General features: G+C 39.9%; 2 protein-coding genes across 2 annotated transcripts in view; one reads left to right on the top strand and one right to left on the bottom strand.

The window, feature by feature from the left end:
- rab1ba (zRAB1B, member RAS oncogene family a) overlaps positions 1-1,114 on the top strand; it is a 192,904-nt gene extending 191,790 nt beyond the window's left edge. The window contains exon 7 of the mRNA XM_071926123.2: positions 1,104-1,114. The gene's annotated coding sequence lies outside the window, so the exon portion shown is untranslated. The remainder of the gene's footprint in view (positions 1-1,103) is intronic.
- Positions 1,115-16,955: 15,841 nt separating this feature from the next.
- Positions 16,956-21,570, bottom strand: LOC139932334 (C-type mannose receptor 2-like). Its single transcript, XM_071926073.2, has 5 exons — positions 21,514-21,570; positions 20,799-21,194; positions 20,283-20,636; positions 18,110-18,207; positions 16,956-17,311 (listed from the first exon to the last, which is right to left on the bottom strand). Exons 1-5 carry the CDS (start codon positions 21,551-21,553, stop codon positions 17,171-17,173), a joined length of 1,029 nt encoding a protein of 342 aa, XP_071782174.2. The 5' UTR covers positions 21,554-21,570; the 3' UTR covers positions 16,956-17,170.
- Between the last annotated feature and the right edge of the window lie 874 nt (positions 21,571-22,444).

Here is a 22,444-nt window from a genome sequence, read left to right as displayed (position 1 = left end):
TTGCGCCAAATGTATGCATATTACCTAATTTAAATACGTGCAAATAGCACAGGAGCACCGAGACGCTATTTGCATGGCAGCACAGTTAGCGGTGCATTTCACCCTTTGCGAGTGCTTTGTGAATTACACGGTTTCTTTTTGTCTTATTTGCACAGGTTTAGCGTCAGCAAAAGCCGTGCAATCCTTTTGTAAATTCGCCCCTAAATTTTTATTCAGTCTTTATTGCTTGATGGTGGGTAGGATTGGTCTTAAAAGGGGGGCCTCCACAGAAAATTTTGCCCTCGGGCCTCCAGCAATTTAGAGCCGGCCCTGCTGGAGAATACGACCCTCCTGTCTAACTAAATGGGCTCGAATCAAAGGACCTCAAGACTTCAACAGTTCGCCCCCCCGCCGTGCCTCGCCACTTGTTAGGACTAAAAATCAACTTCAAAGAAAGTCTGGTCCTTGACCTTAAAGGCACTGTGAAATGGAATATGAGAAATAGAATATGTATGAGCAAAATAAACGGATGTGAGGGCGGCGCTGTCCTCATCTTCCGGAGAAAGGTCTGCATCCAGTGGGTGAGGTAATGCCGCCGCTTTATGCATGCTGAGAAGCTCATCATTAGAGGGACCGTTCGATGGTGGGGGGGAGAACACACAGCGTCGCTTCGCCTTCCTGCACTTCCTGTTTTGCTGCTCTATCACTGATTGATAGAACACAATAGTGATTCAACCTATACGCAGCTCATGAAAGCTGTTCTGAACACCCGATGGCACACACTATAATGATGGTCTTGTTTATTTATGGTAATTAAACGAATGCCTCAAATGAACGTGGCAGTGATTCATTGATGTTAAGCACCTTTAACATGGCAAGGTGTAACATGGTGCTATAGCGCTGAACGGGAAGCATTTTAGATGTTAAATTTGATACCCAGACCGCCTGACTGGAGTTTCCTTAGCAACAAGACTCTAAATAGATAGAAACTGAGTGCGTGTTTGTGTTCAAGTGTTTTTGTGGCTGAACAGAGGTGTCAGTTGAGGTGAAAGAGGTGAGAGAGGCGATGGCGCATCGGGACTGAAAGCAAATGTTAAATCCCCCACTACTTAGTCTTAGCCAAGAGTAGGCTCAGTAGTACAGTTAATGAGAACAGTCCATTACTGACCTGTCTCACCAGCAGGGCATTGTCCGTATATTTGCTGAAAAATCATTAAAAAAACACACACACCAGGGTAAAAGCATGACAAACCACTAGCAGAGGTGATGTTTCTTAATTGGATAACTTGTGAAATGAACTTTCAGTTGTACTGCACAATGGCATGTGTGGCACATGAAGACACGCACACACACACACACACACACACACACACACACACACACACGACATCCAAAGTTGTTTCTTAATTGGACAACAGCTTGTGAAATGGTCTTTCAGTCATTCTGCACAAGCAAACATGTGCACACACACACACACACACACACACACACACACACACACACACACACACACAGGCTTTCTCACTCTCTCCCAGTCCAGAGGAAAATTATGAAAAGGCGAACTCTTCTCAATGCTACCCAGCGCAATTAAAATCACATAATTTTGCAATTACAATTCCTTGATATTCCCTGACATCCCCAGAGAATTTATCAAATTCTGTAACTTTCCCTGTCTAGAGTAGTTACACTTTTCAAAATTTCATATTCCAGAAATTCCATGACCAGTGGGAACCCCAGTTTACATTGCTTGAGTTGGCGCATATATTTAATCAGTGCTGAGCAGAGGTGTGGCCGAGTCAACTTTGCTCAAGTCCCAAGTCAGTCTCAAGTCTTGAGGAAGTCTCCAGACAAGTCCCAAGTCTAAATGTAGAACACCAAGTCAAGTCAGAACAAATCAATCGAGTCCAGTATCGATTTAATATAATAAGATATTAATCAGATCTAATAAGATCAAGTCAAGTCTTGTCTCAAGTATTCTCTTCATGCATCAAGTCAAGTCTTAAAATCCAAGTCCAAGTCAATTCTGAGAGTGGAGATGGAGACAGAAACATTGCAGGTGGAGAAGGAGAAGTTGGGGCTGGAGAAGCGCAAAGTTCAGCTGGAGATCCAGCTGCTAGAACGCAGGGCCAACTACACCATCAAGAATAATTCCTTGCAAATATCTAAATCAACTGTTATTCACATGTACAGAGCTTGTTTTCTTTTTGCAGATTGCATGGCATTTTGAATTGATGGCGGGGCAAACATTCAGGCTCTAGCCTGCTTCAACAATTTATTTAGTTAATTGCAACAATTAGAGAGCAGTTGTGACCTTCAAAGCATATTGGTGGAGAAGGAAATCGTAGGAATGGAAATGGGAACAGAAGAAATTGCGGGTGGAGAGGGAGAAGCTGGAGCTGGAGAAGCCCAAACTTCAGGTGGAGATCCTGAACTTCATATCAGAGTCACAGACGACTTGGATGTTCAAGGAGTGAAACCCCCTTTCTGTTTCCAAGCAGATATTCATGTGTTGATGCCACTTGAATTTGCACGTGTGCCATTGATGCATCCAAAGATGCCAGGTATCCCAGGTGCTCTCCTGAGGGCCTCCTTCGTCCGCGCTGCCTCTTGCTGGGTGGGCAGACGGGGTGTGGCAAACGTGAATGCAGTGCCAGAGATACTCATACGCAATTTACTGACATTAATCATAGCAGCAAAGGTGTTTTGAAAAGATCCACTTTCATAAAACTTAAGTGTTATCAATAGTTGCAGTGCTGGGGATAACACCTACCCCAAGGTAGGCGTAAGATTTACACCCAGACGTAGTGCTACGCCCAGGTGGTGCAACAGGTATAATGTGCAACAGGTCGGGCTTAGAGCGCATTCTACGTCCAACCTGCTCTTATGACTATGTGTACACTCCAGGTGACTGAAACGCATTGGACTGTTTTTCTAAGCTCAAGAGCCTCTTGGAAGAGCCTCAGAGAGCAAGAGTAAAGTGGTAACATCTCATGCCACACTACGCTTTTGGACGTCAAAGGCATTCTTTTCATCAACAATATCGGTTTATTGTGGGGTTTTTCCCATGCATCGAGCAGCTGAGGTAAATCATTGGCAGTTGTGTTGACAGAAAGATTTGAATTATTTTAAAGAGCTGCTAACCCAAAAAGAATTTTAGCATCCAATGATGGTTTAAATGCTGTTTCAGAGGCTTTTCCTGACAAGAATAAAATTCTGGGGGGAACACTGAAAACAAATTTTTGGACATAAAAATGGTCAGATCGAAAATATAGTGAATATTGCACATATTCAGTATATGTTGATAGTATTGGCATCAGCCTTCAAAAACCTATATTGGTCAAACCCTACTAAATACATCTTATATCTAGCACAGGACAAATCAGCGAGTGCTGAACCTGCTCCAGACCATCTGTAGTCATTAGTTCTGTGCACAAGTTTAGCTGTGAATCAACACAGAATTCATATGTGACTGAAAAAACTTGGATGTCAACTAATGCTGCAATCTGTTGAGCCTTGAATCAAACTGCCCATTTCTTGGATATTATCAAGAGACACCCTCTGGAGCTGCTTCATTGATTATGTATTTCATATGAGGCTGATATAATTGACTCTCCCGAATTTTTCTCAAGCTTTATCTCAAAGAGGTGTATGAAGCAGAAAATGTACCTATAACCCCGAAAAATTTCTGTTACAAAGTCAATTTCATTTATTATTAGTGGAACAGCTTCAAAAGGTTTTGCTTGGTCACATATACTCTCGCCTACCAAAGATAGAGACTTGCTTCTGTTTACAAATCTTGACCGAACAGTCCAAGATCATAGGCATAACAAAATTGTGAGCTTTATCAGGTTCTATCCGCGCAGAGTACAGCTCTGAAATATTGAGCATCAAAGTTTTAACATCCCTGCTGGCAAAACTGTTATGTAATGTCATTAAATTTATATTTATAGCACAACAAGGACTGCAGCCCCATGGTACTTTGAAGCAAAATATCAAAATCCTAGGACAATTAGAAATTTGATTTTTTTTTTAAGAGGGCCCAAACAGAGATAGACCCTTACAATTCTGTAAAGTCAATCTACGTTTGGTTCTATAAGGTTCTATCTGATTGTTTACAATGAGTTAAGTTTCAATGGGAAACTGGATGAATATGATTTAGAAGACTTAAAATTCCATCAGCACAATTATCAAGTCAGCTTTGGAGCATAATAAGACTATTGCAGCAAATGAAATCAGTGTTGTATTTTATATTTGAATTAAATTTATACTACTTAAAACCCAAAACTTTAAGTTACATCACGAGCCCCAGTAATCATAATAATGCCAGTTTCCAAGAAATTTCACTTCATAAACATATTTCACTTTAAAAACTCAAATAACACACTTTCTTTTTTCTTTCTTTTTCTTTTAAAACATTTCACAACATCTGTATCAATTCAGTAGGTCTATTATATTGACCAGCACGTCATAGTATGTTTGGCTGCTGTTACTTGTTCATCAAATTTTCTGCACAGATTTTTGGAGTACTCCTTGTCGGCTGTTGTTTGCATATTCCAGAATTTCATGAGGATGATTGGACACCCTCCTTTCATCTCCCTCTTGTCTCTATTTCTCCCTTTTTTTTAAATTCCTTTTCTGTAGCTGTTCTCCTCAGTTCATCTGTCTCATTCCTCTCTGCTGCTCTGAGTTTCTGCTGCTCTCAACCTGTTAAAAATACTAATTCAATATATAAACTACACATTTTGGTTACATCCATCTTTGGAACTACACACTTTATTCTGCTAGGAATATTTAGTCAACATCCAATGGGCTAACTCAGTTTGTCAAACAAGAGTTTTAGTACATAAACTGGGATGGTAACCACTGGACAGGAGTTAGTTGATATTACATCCACATACTATAGATTCATAAGTAGACCTAGATAAGAGGGTAGCAATAATGATTATTCTAGTCCATCTGAGTAGAGAAATCTTTATCATCCCCGCTGGGGATAATAAAGGCACGGATTCTGTATGTTAAAAAAAACATACAGAACATTAAAATTGAGTCATAAAACACATACGGCTAAAGGAACATAAAAGACATTAAGATTTGGAACTGAAACACATCCAGCTTAAAGGACATACAGTTTCAGTACTACAAGTTCAAACTTCGGATAGCCTCTGGGACAAAAGAGCGACCATATCTATTCCTGCTACAACTAGGCATCCTATACCTACACCCAGAGGGAAGGAGGGAAAACTCAGAATAAAGAGGGTGTAGAGGGTCCTGAAGAATATCCTGAGCTTTCCTGATGACCCTCTTCGGATAAACAAGACATAGGTCATTCAGATCACAGCCAGTGATTTTAGAGCTCATCCTCACAATTTTCTTTAACATATTCTTATTCGTCAGGTTTAGATTCCCGAACCAGCAAATAAAAGCAAAGGTAAGGACTGACTCAATACAAGATGAGTAAACATTTTCAAAAGTGATATGTCTACATAAAACTGCTAAGCTTCCTTAAAAACAATAAGCGCTGGTGACCTTTTTTTAAGATTGCCTTCACATTAGGCTCAAAGCTTAGTTTGTCATCCACAATTGTCCCCAGATATTTATACTGGCTAACCACCTCTACCTGTTCCCCATTTATGAGGGTAGGTGATGGGGGGGCAGAAGCCCTTCTGCGAAAGTCAATAGCCATTTCTTTTGTCTTCGATACATTGAGTTTAAGAAAGGAATTGTCACACCACTGTAAGAACTCGTTAACAATTGGACCATGGCAAGTCTCATCGTCATTGAGAAGACTCACTATAACAGTCATCTGCAAATTTGATGATATGTCTGGACACATGCTGGCTTACACAATCATTGGTGTACAAAACAAACAATAGGGGTGAGAGAACGCACCCTTGTGGTGAACCACTGGAAGACTTAAGAACACTAGAGAGAGCCCCATTTACTCTCACCCTCTGGGAACGGTCAGTTAAAAAGCTCATAAGCCAGCATACAGTATTAAAATCCATAGCAAAGTTACTCATAAGTCTGTATGCAAGAATGTGGGGCTGTATGCAATTAAAAGCAGAGGAAAAGTCAATAAAAAGCAACCTAGCATGGTTTTTACTCCCTTCTAGGTGTTTCACAATGAAGTTAAGGAGGGAGATGGTGGCATCCTCTACCCCCCTCCCCCGCTCTGTAAGCAAACTGTAAGGGATCAAGTTTATCTTTGGTCATAGTAAGGATCTCGTTTCTAACAATCCTCTCAAAAGCCTTCATAGTCAGAGAAGTAAGGGCCACAGGACGATAATCATTTAGTGATTTGGGAGTCCTAACCTTGGCCACTGGCACTACAATAGAGTCTTTCCATATTTTTGGAACCTCTCTCTGAAGAAGTGAACACTGGAATATAAAAGAAAGAATGCCACAGTTTTTGAGTAGCCTGCCCCCAATGCCATCGGGGCCGGGACTTTTCCTCTCCTTAGTGTGCATGAGAGATTTCAGCACTTTCTCCTCATTGATGATAATACTGCTCTCAGGGGCTCTGGTATCATCCCTAAAAGCTAGATGTTCATTTTTAAAATCACGCTCATCCAAACGTAAGTAAAAATGATTCAGTGCATCGGCCACCACTCCATCAGGTTTGTCAGATAAAACAGCTTTCTTCCCTTTCCTCTCCATCCCAACCATTGACTTGATCCCCTCCCATGCAAAACGGGAGTTACCCTTGCCAAGTTCCTTCTCTACTTTGTCCCTATATTTCAGCTTAGCTTTCCTTATTTCCTTTTTCACATTTTTAGCTGCCTCTGCTCTTTGGGTGGCATCCCCCTTATAAAATGAGATCTTTTTTTTGATTCAAAACAGATTTGACAGATTTAGTTATCCAAGGCTTGTTGTTAGGGAACACTGTACACAATTTATGAGGGATAACATTTTCTTCACAGAAGGTCATATAAGCAGTAACAGTCTCAGTCAATTCATCTAGGTCACTGCAGGCATCCTTAAAAACGTCCCAATCGGTACAATCAAACCCTGTAGGGTCATAGTGGAAGCTTCAGTCCAAAGGGGAATGTTAGGCTATGTACCTAGGGCTAGCTAGTGCATCAGAAAGCTAGTTGGTGAACCAACAAGTAGCCTTGATTAAATGTCCCATATCATGTAAAACAGGATTCCCCTTGTCTATGTGATTCTAAAGGAGTTGGATGGTCTATCTAAACATGGTGAAAGTATCAAAACGCACGGTCCGCAACTAAATCCACACTATCCATATTAGAAAAGCGAGCCTCTAAACGAGCCGTTTGGACTTCCGTAACTTTGTGGCGTCACAAAGGTTCGCTCATTATCATTTTTGTAAGAAATAATAGACTAACAAAGTGTTTTTTTCAAAGGGGTTGAGCGGCTGTCATTGTTTATTTACCGGATAGTTTTCCCTACCTGTAGCTGCCGGGCCGCGGTGTCTCACATTTCACTCTTGAAACGGTTAGCCAATCAGAACAGAGGGGTCGTTAATATTAATGAGCCTTAAAGAAAAAATGTAAAATTGATTGTTTTTGGTACATGACACCACACAAACAGCTTTTAATGGACCTCAAGCCATAAAATAAAACACTGGAAAGTGTAGATATGGGACCTTTAAGCCTAAAATCCAACCTTACCCTTACCCAACCCTTTATTATTATGGTGAAAAAGTTAACTCTAAAAACTGTCCTATTTTCTGGCTTGCGTGCCATTTCAGGCTACATTAGCTAGCTTCTGACAGGATGTGGCTGAAATGTAGATTTTGATTGGTCCTTACTGAAACATTGAAGGTTCTGATTGGATGGGAAATACAATCAATCAATCAAGCTGTACTTTTTGAGAGAGAACTTTCTATCTTTTCAAATATACAACCCCAAAAGATTATTTAAAAATTTTTTTTTTAAATAACACAACACGAGCATTAAGTAATATAAAAAAAATTAAGATTATGTGGATAACTCCAAAAAAAAAAAAAAGTCAGATAGAACCTTATAATTCCAAGCTCACGATATGTGTATCCTGCTTTGGGCCAGACTGCTCACTTTCTTCTGTTCCTGCTGAAAGCCTGAAAGTCAGGCGTGCAGAAACGTGAGCAAAACCTTTCCAGCCAAAGTGTCAGTTAGTCTTCTCAGTCAGGTGCCATCTCCATCTGGGTCATTGGGTGTCAAATGGGACCTGTTCCTGACACCAGAGTTCACAGCTGAATCTGTCATCCCCAACACGATGCCACATTGATATTCCTCCTCACACACACTGGTGAACAGTGTGTTAGCCGCGTTAGCCCGAGTACTACACTACTTTATATTTTCCTTTCAAATGGTTACGTTTTTAGCTAGTACATATTGAAAGATTGAAACATTTTAGTCATATTATTGAAGGGCATTTTAGACATGCATACACCTTAATCCAACGATGACTCTATTGGAGTATTCGCAGCGTTTTGCGACACAAGTGCCGATCCAACTGCTTGACGACGCATGCTATGTCTTCCAGCAGTTGGAAACTTGTTTACAGAGGAAAAAGACTGACACCAGAAAAAAGAAGTCCCAACATTTTTGGGGTGAGGCTGAAAATGTGCTGTGGGCGTCGTTTATTTGCACCTTCAATAAAGGCTTAAACTGTCCGTGTGCTCCAGTGATTGTCCTATTCATCGGACTTTGCTCAGCATGTAAACAGGAATGAATGGAATAGTTCTATAAGCAACCCATATAAACAGCCATACTGTCTTTTTTAGAATAAGGCCAATACTCGGATTATTGCGGTCTATGTAAACGTTCAGTGTCCTCAATCTCTCTCTCTCTTTATTACACACAGAGACTAGTATGTCAACAAAGACTTTCCCTCAAGGAAATTGAACTGAAAGACTCCCTCAAAGAGAAAGACACTGACCTTTTGGAAATGTTCATAGCTGCCCTTATAATCAGACAAAGCCACCTGCTGCTGTCTCCCTCTTTCCACTCCACCCTCCATTTAGCCTAAAGTGGAGGTTTGAGGATGTTTTTCTGAGAAATAGCTTGCTTCATCATCAGGCATATGTATTGATCAAGAGAACAGAGGACTGTCTCCATCAGCCATCTGATCAAGAGAAAGTGGTCTGTTGTTTTGCACCACTCTCACTTGTTGCAGGAGTGCCCGCCACATAATGAAAAGCCATTATGTATCAGGGGATCTATCAGTATAGTGCTCTTTCATTTGAATTCGTTCTGAAGATCTTTAAAAAATCCATTCTTATTTCAGTGAACAATGAATCTTACCTTTTCTTTGGAAAATAGCACGTTTTTGTACCATGTCTGCACTATTAAATATTATCACCAATCATTATTTATTTCTTTCGCTAAGGTTTCAGTTTTCGGGAGAAATGTAGTTCAAAACTGATATGAAAAAATTATTCTTACTCTGCATTCAAGTGGTGTTTGAACAAGTTTCCAACCAGGAAGTGCCACATACACCTTATTATGTCGGATGACGAAGTCGGACAAATCGGGATTGTAGATGCGGCACAGATTGGCCGAGTTTTGCCGTAATCCCTCTTTCCAACATGGCTGAACAGAACACAGAGTCGCACATGAACGTAAGAAATTTCATACAGAAACGCCGAATGAACCACAAGTACAAATTTAAAAGACATGGATATTCCTTGATAACTATAGTGCAACGGTATTGAATTTCCTGTAGTATTTACATTCATAATCCCCTGAAATAGCTGGAGATTGCAGCTAGGCTATCACTAGCTTGATTGCTAGCGTTAGCCTAGAAGGCTGGCAATGTGTGTAAACAGTTAAAGAAACGTTCTCCAATTTTCCAACCGTAAAGCACGTGAATGCGAGAAACAGACTGATAATGTAGAACATATCCTATTCATTTATTGTTATTTTAATATCAAAAAAAGTTACGCATTGTATCTGTCAAGGCCTTGGCAACTGCTAAGTCATAAGCCACCCACCAAATGGGACTTTTTAAGCACCATCTTGTGCTTGTTTACAACATCCGTAGTAAATGACCAACCCTATCACTCTTTCACGAATATGCCAAATGAACGTCATGCATTTCTAACATTTTAAGGACTAAATGAACACGCTCTGAATCACGCTGCGTCTCAGCAATTTCATTAGATTGTATGTAAACAATGTGAACGTAGCTATTAATATTATTATTATTCACACATGGCTTCCTTCGGTTCTGTGCTAAACAGGTGTAGTTCACTGGTGTTAACGTGTGTGTGATGTGTGAGGTATTTATTACCCTTATTAACACAAAATGCTTCAACATGTGCATGCATTGCTGTGTGTATTTACATAATTTCATGCTCTCTTTCATGTGTTCACCGGTGTGGAATGTGATGTGGGACTTTCCTTTCATCATTTCCATGCCTTAAAGATGTACAGTATGCGAAACTTGATTTTGAAGAGTTGTTTTTCAGACTGAGTGCTCCCAGCTGGTGTGTGTGCGCGTGTGTGTGTATGTGTGGTTGGCATCCCATCCACTTCAAACATTCGGCAAGAGACGATTAAAAACGATGTTGCCGTTACTGTAGCAACAGTAGGGAGCTGCACCTGGCGCTCGCAGGTGAATACTGCATCCGTATAGAGATTTGTTCCGTTCAGTCCTCACCCCCATCCTTTTCTTTTGACCTTTACCAAGCCTGACTCCACGCAGCTGTGTTTCATCCTCACTTTGTCTCAATAAAAAAATCTTTAAAGGCGAAGCAGTGTAAGTGGACCAACTCCCATCCCATTCCGTGTCATGACACTGGTGTTTGCTGTAGACGAGAGAGAGCCAGCGATCTGTGCTGATGGAAGCAGAAAGAAGGTTCATGTCCAGTTGAGCACTCAGTGGGAATGTATACATTTCCCAAGTGAAATCTGGTAAATGTTGTACATTGCCTGGTTAAACACATAACAGGGTTAATTTTTAGATTTGAAGTTGGGTACCACAAGGATGGAAATAGAATTGCTGAATTCCTGTTTGTTTAGCGTTACTGATTTTCTCATTCAAAACTGATAGAAATAGAATTTCCAAGGACCTACTTCATAACCATTATTATATGCCCATGACAGTAAACATCTTCCATTGTAGAACAAATAATACAAGTAAACATGGAACAGTCTGGCTAGTTTTATGTGATTAATTTCTGGTTTCTTAATCTTCCACAAGAAGCTTAAGAGTAATTTATATATTTCTCTAAATCACCGTTGGGAAAAAATCATAGATGAAATGGTTTACACTGGGATAATTCCTCCAGTGGAATTGCTCAGTGTCCCGCAGTATAAGACTGGTTGTAGGCTACTGGTTTGAATGTGTGTTAACTGTATGAATGTGAGGCAGGGGGTGCTGGAAAAGAGCATACAGGCCCAGCAAAGTTGTTTATTTGCATAGAAATAAATGTCCATTTTGCTACTCTCTATTGCGGTAACGCATTAGTGATTCAACCTAAAGCCAGTTCATGAAAGCTTTTACATTTACTATTCTAAACAACCAATGTGTGGTAGGTCTTTCCTGGGAAAAATCCTCTGGCACACAGGAAGTGATGCGTTTTATGTTTCCGGTTTGTTTGGAATAAATAGAAGAAGAACTGGGTAGTTAGCATGAGCAGTGACAGCCACCATGGCTGAACAGACAAAGAAAAGAGCGCCACCTACAGAAACTCAACCTGCATCAACAGAAAATCCAAGGAAAAAGACGTCACAGTACTGGACACACTGTTTGATTGACAGGTGATCTCTGGGAAGAGCAGTGCAGAAACACCACAGCAATGAGCGCTGAGCACCAAAGATGGAGATAAAATCCAATTCATAATCCATTACCACATTAAAAAGAAAATACGACTTGTCCCTTTAAGCTTCTGTGATTCACAACACCTGACCTGAAAGACTCAGTTGAAACAACCATGGTGAATGGTAATATGGACTCAGGTTCAGAGTACACATGCAACCCAGTGGCTGTGCCAGTGTTGAATATATATCATCTGTTGTCTGTCCTTTCGTGCCCTTTGTCCATCTGGTATAATATATGTATGCCACACTGCCAGGTAACAATGGTTTAATTACAAGGTTTGCATGTGAATGAGCTTCTAGGCTGCCAACCTTATTGCACCCACAAATCCATCACAGCACATATGAATAGGAAAGCTCACACACGCACACACACACACACACACACACACACACACACACACACTAATTCATACTCAAGCAGTGCAACACAGAAATCCTTAAGTTTTGCAGTCTGGTGGCGCCTGTGGCTGCAAGTGGTAACTGTGGTTATTGTCTCCAAATCCAATGAATATTTCCCTGTTGCTTTAGTGACGTGGCACATCTACACTCATTCCAAACTGATAGAGTGCCCTGTCTCCTCTATATAATACTGTCTCTGGGTACACTAGGGTCCCGTCTATGGACTAACCAAGTGGGGTAGACTGGAGACTGGCAGACTCCCCATGCTCAGATAAAGGGCTTCTATCCATAATCACAGGAGCTGGAGTGGTGTTTGAAATGTTACCATGCTTAGGGGAAGGTCTAAGTAAATTGAGAAAGGACCCTTGAGGACTGGGACAATATGAACCACTTTGGCTGTGCACTATTTGACTGTCCATATGTTAGTAAACGGCTGATGTTGCTGATGTCTCTCCTCGTAATTATGACTTCCATATCTCATAATTATGAGTAAATTTGACGATTAAATACCAAGTAATTGGTTTAAAACAGTATTTCTACATATTTAAAATCCTGCGCTTTTATTTTGAAGGCTAAACGCCTTATTTTCTGGTAATTTGAGCTATCTTAACGCATCTAAAAAAAATAAATCGGAGATGGTTTCTCGTATCTCATAATTACAAGATAAGGATCACGTAATTACAAGATAAAGATCTCATAATTACGAGATAGTTTTCTCATAATTCTGACTTAGTATCTCGTAATTATGAGACACTAAGTCATTATTATTAGATACTAAGTCATAATTACGAGAAACCATCTTTGATTTTTTTTTTCTTTGGTGAATGCAATACACTTCCGTAACAGAGACATCATCCTCTCTGAGGATATTGCATGATGTGAAAATTGAATTGAATTTCACAAACACAAAGTGCCCTAAGTGTGGGAAATAGGTGGAGAAAAGAGAGCTGTTCACGCTTAATAAGCTAACATCCTAAGTGTTGTTTCTATTATCTATATGTCAGACATCTTAACTTACTCTCTCAACACCTCCTTTGGGCCTAAGATGCATTTATCAAATGTTTTGAAATAACATACACATGCAGCTAACAGCAAAAGCATTGGTTAGGAAGATGAACTAAACTTGGTGTTTGGCTGTAAACCCATTTATTTCTGTGATTAAATCATGCAAACAAGGCCAAAACAAAATGAGATTTCAGTGGCGGTGTGTGTTCCACACAACACTTTGAAACAGTCAGTAGGGGCTGATGGAAAAGACACACTAAATTGCCCAGGCACTCTAGCAGTTTAAAACTAAACTACTCACTCCTTAATGGCTTGTGTATTAAAGGGGATATTTGAGTGAGGTGATTTTCTAAACTAATTTCCTTCTAGAGCTTTGATTTTGCCAGGGGTATGGATTACGTAGCAAAGTAATACATTTATGGAAAAAAATAATCCAACTGTTGAAAACCTGCTGGACCTTGAGGCAAAGTACTAAGAGAGTTAGAATTTGGAGCTGCTACTCTGGGCTGATGACAACTGATATTTTCTGATGTTATTTACTTATTTGTTTTCACTTCCACTGTATGTTGATATTATCTGAATCTGAATCTGAATAAACAAATCTTAGTTTTGAGTTGATTATTTTTGTGTAATGTTTTTCTGTTCTCTATTATTATCATTATTACATACATGACAAAAGACTGTAAACAATAGGCCATCAGTCTATATGTGTGCTTCATCATGTCTTTGGTAAGCAACCTGAATTAAGTTAGCTCACTGTTCCAAAATTACATTTATGTTGCTGATTGTACAGCATTTATAGTTATAACAAGCATGTAATTTGTGATTAGCTATGGCCAGTTTTGGAAAAGAATGAACCTCTCCAGGATTCAAACTCCTGTCTCCTGTGTGACAGTCTGACATTTCCGAATGAGTAAAAGTATTGGTAGGACGATCTCAGACACTAATGGCAATTATGTCTAAACATAACATGTAGCTTTTTGGCATTTTTGGGACCTAGGCAGAGACCAACAGAGTGACTAATACAAGCTGCTATGCTCACAGCTTGAAATGCCACCCAGACTCCATAATACTAATAAATGCTTATCTGTCAGACTTGTTTAACATACCATTCATGACCAATGACCACGTCATCACTGAATGCAAATCATGATTTTATTGACCAGATATCAATACAATGACATGATCTATGGTTGAATCTATGGTAAGCTATGGTTTCAGCGAGGGATCCACCATAGCTCCCTAGCCAGCTAACGAGCACAGGGACTCCACTCTGCCTTCCTCCTCCTCCTCCTCTCGAACCCCAACCCCATGTAATCCCAAGTATGGAGAGCCATTTCATTCAAAACCCCACCCAAACTGCACACCACCTATCCAGTTATCCAGTCATCCTGCGCTGCCACCCAGTCGACAGCGCGCACTGCCGAGCCGAGGTTCACAAATAATATTATTTTGCACCATTACTTCAAAAGATAAAAAACAATCTGCCTTGTGAATTCTGTATAATGTTTGATAAATCTCTGTCAATATATCAGGTCTGGACTTGGATTTTATTTCTCTTATTGTAGTTAAAGCTGCTGCTGAATCACTGCATATGACTGAGTTGTCTGGTTTATTGGCCTCTACCCACCAAAGTGCCCATAATATTGCCAGCATCTCTGCTGTGAATACTGACATCTGATCTGAAATTCTATGTCCGTTTTTAATTCTTGATTCAGGAATGGTTAGCCTAATCCAAATGCCACTTTCCCACTCTCTGGATCCTTTGATCCATCTGTATAAATCTGTAAATATGAACTCCATTCTTGTTGCAGATGAGACTTAACTTCCTTGACTATATCTCCTGATTTCTTTCTTTTGTTATTATTCAGTATGCATAGATCAACTTCAGGTTCTGGGATTAGCCATGATGGTACAACTGACCAACAGACTGGAGGGCACACATTAATATTAATAATACCAATTTCCTCCGCCTTAGATTTTAGCTTATTTCAAAAGTTTGTTTTGGCCTTTCTCGCTCTACTTCCGTTTTAAGAGAGGCGATTGAATTTCTGTCCAATCGGCGCTATCCAGCTGGGTAGCACGCAATGTCGAATTGGGTCGCTCTGTGCTGTCGACTGGGTCACGCGCAATGTCCACTGGGTGGCAGCGCAGGATGACTGGATAACTGGATAGGTGGTGTGCAGTTTGGGTGGTGGGTGTCTGGTAACTTGATAGGTGGTGTGCAGTTTGGGTGGTGGGTGTCTGGTAACTGGATAGGTGGTGTGCAGTTTGGGTGGTGGGTGTCTGGTAACTTGATAGGTGGTGTGCAGTTTGGGTGGTGGGTGTCTGGTAACTGGATAGGTGGTGTGCAGTTTGGGTGGGGTTTTGAATGAAATGGCTCTCCATACCCAAGGAGAGTGGGCGACACACAGGTACAAGTCTTACAAGTCTTTCAGTATTCAGAATGATCCCATTAACTTAAGATACTTCACAGCTTCTTTGTGTTTCTGTGTTTTGTTGAACAGTGACACATCTACAGTAGTTTGGTGTGTGATGTTTAAAATCACCACCACCTTCGTAGGAGCTCATTGTCTGTCCCATGGTGCCTCAAATAGCAGATTGGAATCTGCTCAAGGACATTACCTGTTCTTGTATTTATTTATTACTACACAGTAACAGTGTGCCCCCCTTCCTCCTCCCCACACTCTCTGGGTCAGAGGTCAAAGTGGACTCGTTCCCCTGGAGACAAAAGGTCGTCGTCATGGAGGAAAGGTGTAGTCGATATTTTACTGTATAGGCCTATATTCGGTGCATACTTTGTTGTATGTAAATGTATAAATATGAACAATCTCCACCTTGTACATAACCCCCTTGACATGAGTGTGAGTGTTTTACTAAAACCAAAATCCACAGCATTTTTTTTGGAGTGGCCCTTCACTGAATTCCCTGAATTTGAGAATTGCAAATTCTCACTGTAAGATGACACAGTTTCCTCAATGCCATTGCCTGCTTCACATTGTATCATTTTTTGCAATATTTTCAGTGTAATCTCATAAGCAACCTTCTTAGACAAGATCATTTTATATGGTCTTCATTGTTAACTGGAAAGAATTTAATTGTCTTATCTACAATATTCACATTTACACACAGTGACGACTATGTATATGGATATTTTTGATACACTTGTATGTCATTTTTTGTCATTTTTCTCCGTACTTTTAAACATTGGTCAGTGTTTTTATTGCCTTTTGCTGATTTTTCTTTTGTTTGATTGCACTAATGATGTAAGCAGTGCTGTCCTGAAGGTATAATATATATTGGACAGCAACTGAACAAGTCAGCAGACTCTGAACTAAAGGCCTTTAGGGACTACCGACTTCAATCACTGTTACTATTATTGGCAAGATCACCATTTGGTTGGTCTTGTGTTTGATACAAGCAAACAGCAGATGGCACTCATCCATTCTGATTCATGTTACTCATCTTATGTACATATTCTGCTCATGTTCAGCTTAGTTTTCTAATGATGTGTCGTCTTTTTATCATATATATATAGTCCAATATATACACAACTGATGGCACAGACCATGTGAATTTGACCACACTATTAGATTTGTTTTCCCCTTTTGGCTGGTTTGTTTGTTCTATTGATTTTGGTATAAAGAAATGTTAAAGCATCCTCATCAGGAAGCGTAGTGCACTTAACCTGCATCCTGGAATAAATCACTCCCATAACTGTATGTTTATTGTTGTAGGTTTTTTTTTTCAAATTTCATTTGAGTTCATAAACAAACATGCAGCTTGTTACAAAGCGTCGGCTTGTAATTATGGTTTATTCAGGAGACGATTTCATGAAAACTCACAATAACATTGATGATGAAAGACCAAACTCTAGACAGGCTACACACTCAAGGCTATGGTTAAGTATTCATTATTCTGAAAACTACATGGTAAATTCTGTTTAGTAGCAGTAATAGAAAGAACATTCACAGTGGAAATCACACTACACTCAGCAAATCTTAAGTTGGGTTAAAATTTCAAAGGTCTCTCTTTTCTTGCCACTTCTTCCCTTTCTTCTCAGGACTTTTTTCCTCCTTGTGGAAGACTTTTCCATCAGGTTGCTCTCGCCACTTCAGGACCACTCCAGTCACCCCTTGGTCCTTCAGTCTGTCCTGGAGCTGCAGGACACATACAGCAACTAATTTTACACATCCACTCAACCACACTCATGACAGGAATTATTTGTCTCATGTAGGTGTCACACTCTCTTCTCATGGGTTATGTTAAACTCAGACGCTGGTTTAATTTCATATTCCTTCAGGATAAAGAAACCCATAAAGGAAAGATCCACCCTTGGACACTCTCATACCGTTAGTAGATATCAACAATTTGTGATGCTCTATGCATTCCCGGAGTTATTTTGTGATGAAGTGTTGCAATTTCCTTTTTGGGTGTACCCACTTTATCTCAACCTTATGGAAGCCCATTCCTGCCACTCAATAAAATAATAAACGACTCAATTCTGAGTTTTTTCTCACAATTCTGACTTTTTTTTTTTTTTGTGCAAGAAAAAAAAAAGTCAGAATTCCGAGATATAAAGTCCGAATTGTGAGAAAAAAAGTCTGAATTAGGAGATATAAAGTCACAATTGCGAGAAAAAAACTCACAATTGAGTCATTTTTTATTTTATTGAGTGGCGGGAATGGGCTTCCATACAATCTGCCTCGTCTACTTCTACTTGTTAGTGATTTCCTACGTTTCCCAGAATGCCTTCCAGCAACCCCCAGAGAAGAGGAGTGAACTTGTTGCTATCAGTCATGAAGAAATCAATTTCTCTGCCTCTTATACAATGGATTTCTCCCAGTTTAAGGGAGTGGTTAAGCATTTTAGGGTGGATTTTTCCCTTAATTGTATGATGCTTTTGGAATACCCAACGTTCATTGGGTCCCATGTGAGTTGTGACTCATGTGACTTGCCTTTTGTAAGATGTTTGTCTTCACAGCAGGGTCATTCAGATCCACAGAGGAGTCCTCTGGCTTTATCTTCAGTTTAAATACCTGCTTCTTCATTTGCGCTTCTAGGGAGAAAGGTAGAAGGAGAAGAGAAACAAAATATGAGCTTGCTGTGGGAACAAATACAATGGCATGGTGTGGCAATGGCATCGTGTTGAGTCTTTTAAATGTAAATGCTGTCTAAAGCATGTACACATCATTCACACTTCATTTTATACATGAAGAGTTAGATGCATGGTCAGTATGGGCATGGGCGGAAATTACGGGGGGGACCCCCCCCCCTCTCATATGCCTCACAGTGGTTTGGTCCACTGCCTACCTGCCTCCCCGAACCCCCACACACACACATTAGCCCTCGGTACGAGTGTCTGTGGAGGATCTCTGGAAGTGTGTCAGTGGTGGCAGACCTCCAGTAAGTAGCTGCTTCGCAAAGGTTAACTTAAAACAAAGGATGTGTCAGACATTTTTCTTTACTTCTACCACTCAATAGAATAAAACACATTCACAATTGTAACCAGACTACATTTTGTTCCATTACCTCGCGGTTGAATCTTGTGCATCAACGTGTTGGTACGGAGCCGCGTCTCCTAATGCATGTGTGTGTATGGAGGCAGGAGGTCTATCCACAATTAAAATCATCATAACTCGCTGAATTTTCGACCGATTTTCAAGCGGTTTGGTTTGTTACAAATGCCAGACATGTATTTATGATACAGGATACTTAGTTAAATTAAAATGCGGGTTTTCATACCAAAATTATCTTTTGTAGATGGTAACAGTAATATTTCTATAATATAATAGGCTATTTAAGATTAACTTACCCTACGTAATTAGGTTCTAAGTATATTCTTTTTTTCTTACTGCATGTAAAATGGCTGCCACTATGTAATTTTGTTTATAATTTTGGAAATAAATGAAGACTTAATTCTTAAAAAAGACCCTGAAGTAAGTTTCTGGCAGACTTCATAGCGTTCTGGACTTTTACATTGACAGCAAAACATTAGAGATCTGCTTTTTCGGGAAAACTAAATCTAATTAGGCATATATTAGCTTTAGTTCAGTTAATGGGTGTTGCATCTCACCTACTACTGTAAATAACCTGCATGCTGTGTGTGTGTGTGGGGTGTGTGTGTGTGTGTGTGTGTGTGTGTGTCTATTTGTCAGCCAGCCAGGTCAGTTAAAATGGCAGAGAAAAGAAAAACAGACATCCGATCATTTTTCAGTGCACCGAAACGCCAAGTAGAAAGACCCCAGTAATATCAAAGGCAATTTGATAAAATCTTCATAAGAAAGGAATGAAGTGCTTATGGAAATGTTTCATAATGGACCTCTATATACATTTAATACAACAGTACTTTTGGCGGCACCTTTGGTGTCCCCTTCAGGAATTGCTCTTGAGAAATTTTTCTGTTTATTGTCCCCCCCAACAGTGAAATGAAATATCCGCCCTTGAGTATGGGGGTGTAGGACTGGACTATGGAACATCTATCTATCTATCTCTCTCTCTCTCTCTCTCTCTCTCTCTCTCTCTCTCTCTCTCTCTCTCTCTCTCCTCTCTCTCATTTAGTGTAACCTTTGTTTGGAGACAATTTTTCTGACCTCTGTGCTGGCTGGATAAACAGTTGACATAAACAAAGGTGTACATGAGCATTAAATTTGATTGATATTTATATACATTTTTTTTTTTATTTTCTAGTAGCCTGAAATGATGCTACTCCTAATCTAGTAAGCTGAAAATGCTTTGCTTAAACTTTTTAACTGTTTGTCTATCAGTAATGGGTGACATACTGTAGATCATAACAAAGGGCTGTAGAATGTAATCGTACTATTTGACTGTTCCACCCAGGAGTATAATCTATTCAAGCAGAAACTGTTTAGTGAGTGCCAAACTATTTTATTTTTTAGGAAATAGCTTGATTTTGTTCACTCAACTTCAATGGAGCAGGAGCCACAAACTGGTATCCAATGGAATCTATTTTATTCAAAGCTTCAGAATGAGTTAGAGGTGTCCCATCTTCAGAAAATCTGCTATCAGTGGTTCAACTAAAGGTTGCTGGGTTACATGAACAACAAATAAAGCTATTTTGATGCAATTCAGTATTCTATCTTCTCCACCAAAGTACAGCAAACCACTCACCAGGGAAGCTGTAGCAGACAAACTGAGTTCTGTTATGACAAGACACTGCAATCCATTTGAAAGACTTCTCTAGTCTTACAACAGCACACATCTCATTGGACAAGCCGTGATAAGGTGGGTCGTCCCAGTAAGTGAAGGAGGAGTCGCTCCCATCAGACCAGTGACTCGGAGGCTCTCTGTACAGGCCAATCCAGCTCCAACCGTCTGGTATCAACTTCTGGATCTCCTGGCTCTCAGTCTGGCTCCTCACACTGGCCAAGTCTATGTAGTTCTCCCTGCAGTACCTCTGAGCACTGGACCAATTCATTTTATCATTCACAAAAACAAATTCAGGATCCGTCATTGTTGTTGTTCCTACAATTAGATTTTAGCAAAGAAAATGAGTGATGAGTCCTTTGGAAAGGAAACCAAACCTCCCATCAAAAGAAATGCCCCAGTTCAGATTTGGGCTTGATTTAAGAAAGACTTCATAATTATCTTCATGGGAACAGAAAATGTGCTTTACTATGTTCTTACCTTTATAACAGATGAATTGATTATTTAAGGAGCAATCGTCATCCCACCATCCCCCATTGTATCCAATGATCACACAGAACTCACGACCCATATAATTATCAGGTTGGCTGCTACTGCGCGTCTCCCAGTTCCTGTAGTCAGCCCCACCCTCTGGGTAGTAAGACGCATCTGAAAAAGACCACCTCCAATCAATTACATCGCGCAGGCCAATCCAGAGCGACCCAACGCTACCTAATTCTTTAACTGTGTTGATGAGGTGGTTCATTTCTTCCATATTGTCTATGGTGGCCAGGTCTGTGTATTTCTCTCTGCAGTAGCTCTGGGCTTCGGTCCAGGTCTTTGGTTCAGCAACATAGTGGTACTGACGAGGAAGGCATGTGGAGAAGCTGTGCCACCCTGTGAGGACAAAGTCTGTATGAGTGCTGTGAGGCTGTAGAGCTAGGTTTGCATCCACACTCTAAAGTCTGTGTCAACATACATGGCCACAAGTTATTTACATCTTTTAACATGTCAGGTAATGTGCTTGAGTTGCTCAAACTGACATCATGGTACTTTCTCTCAGAGAGAATCAGCAGTATGGTAACAAGAATAAGCAAATCACTATTGTACATAGTATTGTGTATTGTATTTCAATCACACTATACAACGTTGTGTATAATATTATATCAGTATTATACAATATGCACGATTTGACCTTAACAAAGATTTCACTGACCTGAGAGAAAGAAGATACCCAACAAGACCTTTTCCTTCATGATGCTGGATGAGTGAACAGTTCCTCTGCGCTCTGTGCTCAATGTGCTGTTGTACACCACTTGGAAGCATCATTTATCTGTATTATTGCTGCCAATAGGCAAATCAAGGGAAATTTTTATATTTGCTTCTCTCCTCTGCTACTGATAGATAACAAAGGTCATATGTCTAAGGCATTCTATTGCACTCTTTATGCACAGTAATGGTTGACATTGTGAATATGCTTTTGTTCTGATGTGAAGTTTTCCAGAGCCACACCTTTGTCATGGGCAGTGACACATTCATTTGGAATGAATCTTCCATCCAGCTGAAACATGAGTTAGTTTATTAGTATATAGAAAATGTTATCTTATCCATAAAACTTCATAAGTTGACTTTCCCAAGTAGAGGTTGTGTGATGATTTTGTTTTGAGATCCAACACCAAGAGGACAATGGAATCATCTCACATAAGCTTATCAATCATCAGTCAGTAGCTCAGAGAATAAGCTTTTACACAGTTCAAGATGAACTGTTACACAGACTCCTGGGGATTGTGGGTCAAATCTTTAAAGGATAAGTTCGGCGATTTTGGACCTATATATAATTTGTCTCTTACAGTGCCATGAAAAAGTTTGTGCACCCGTTGAGTTGCACAATTTGTTGGGCTACAAAATTAAATAATTTAAATTTTTTTGTCTGAGACATATAGAATGTTCTCTATTACATTAAAATAATGAGAAAATTCTATGTATTCTTATGAAGTTAGAAAATTCAAATAAATGAAAAATATGGTATGCAAAAGTAAACCCCTTGAGCTAAAATAAATGATCATGCTCCCCTCACTACATCTGAAAATACATACAGGTGCACTTTCAGTATTCAGTATTCATTTTTATGTATTTAAGACCTGGAC

Source organism: Centroberyx gerrardi, chromosome 23, assembly GCF_048128805.1.
Source record: "Centroberyx gerrardi isolate f3 chromosome 23, fCenGer3.hap1.cur.20231027, whole genome shotgun sequence".
Lineage (NCBI taxonomy): Eukaryota > Metazoa > Chordata > Actinopteri > Beryciformes > Berycidae > Centroberyx > Centroberyx gerrardi.
The sequence above is the reverse complement of the archived record's forward strand: the minus strand, read 5'-3'. Positions and strand labels throughout refer to the sequence as shown.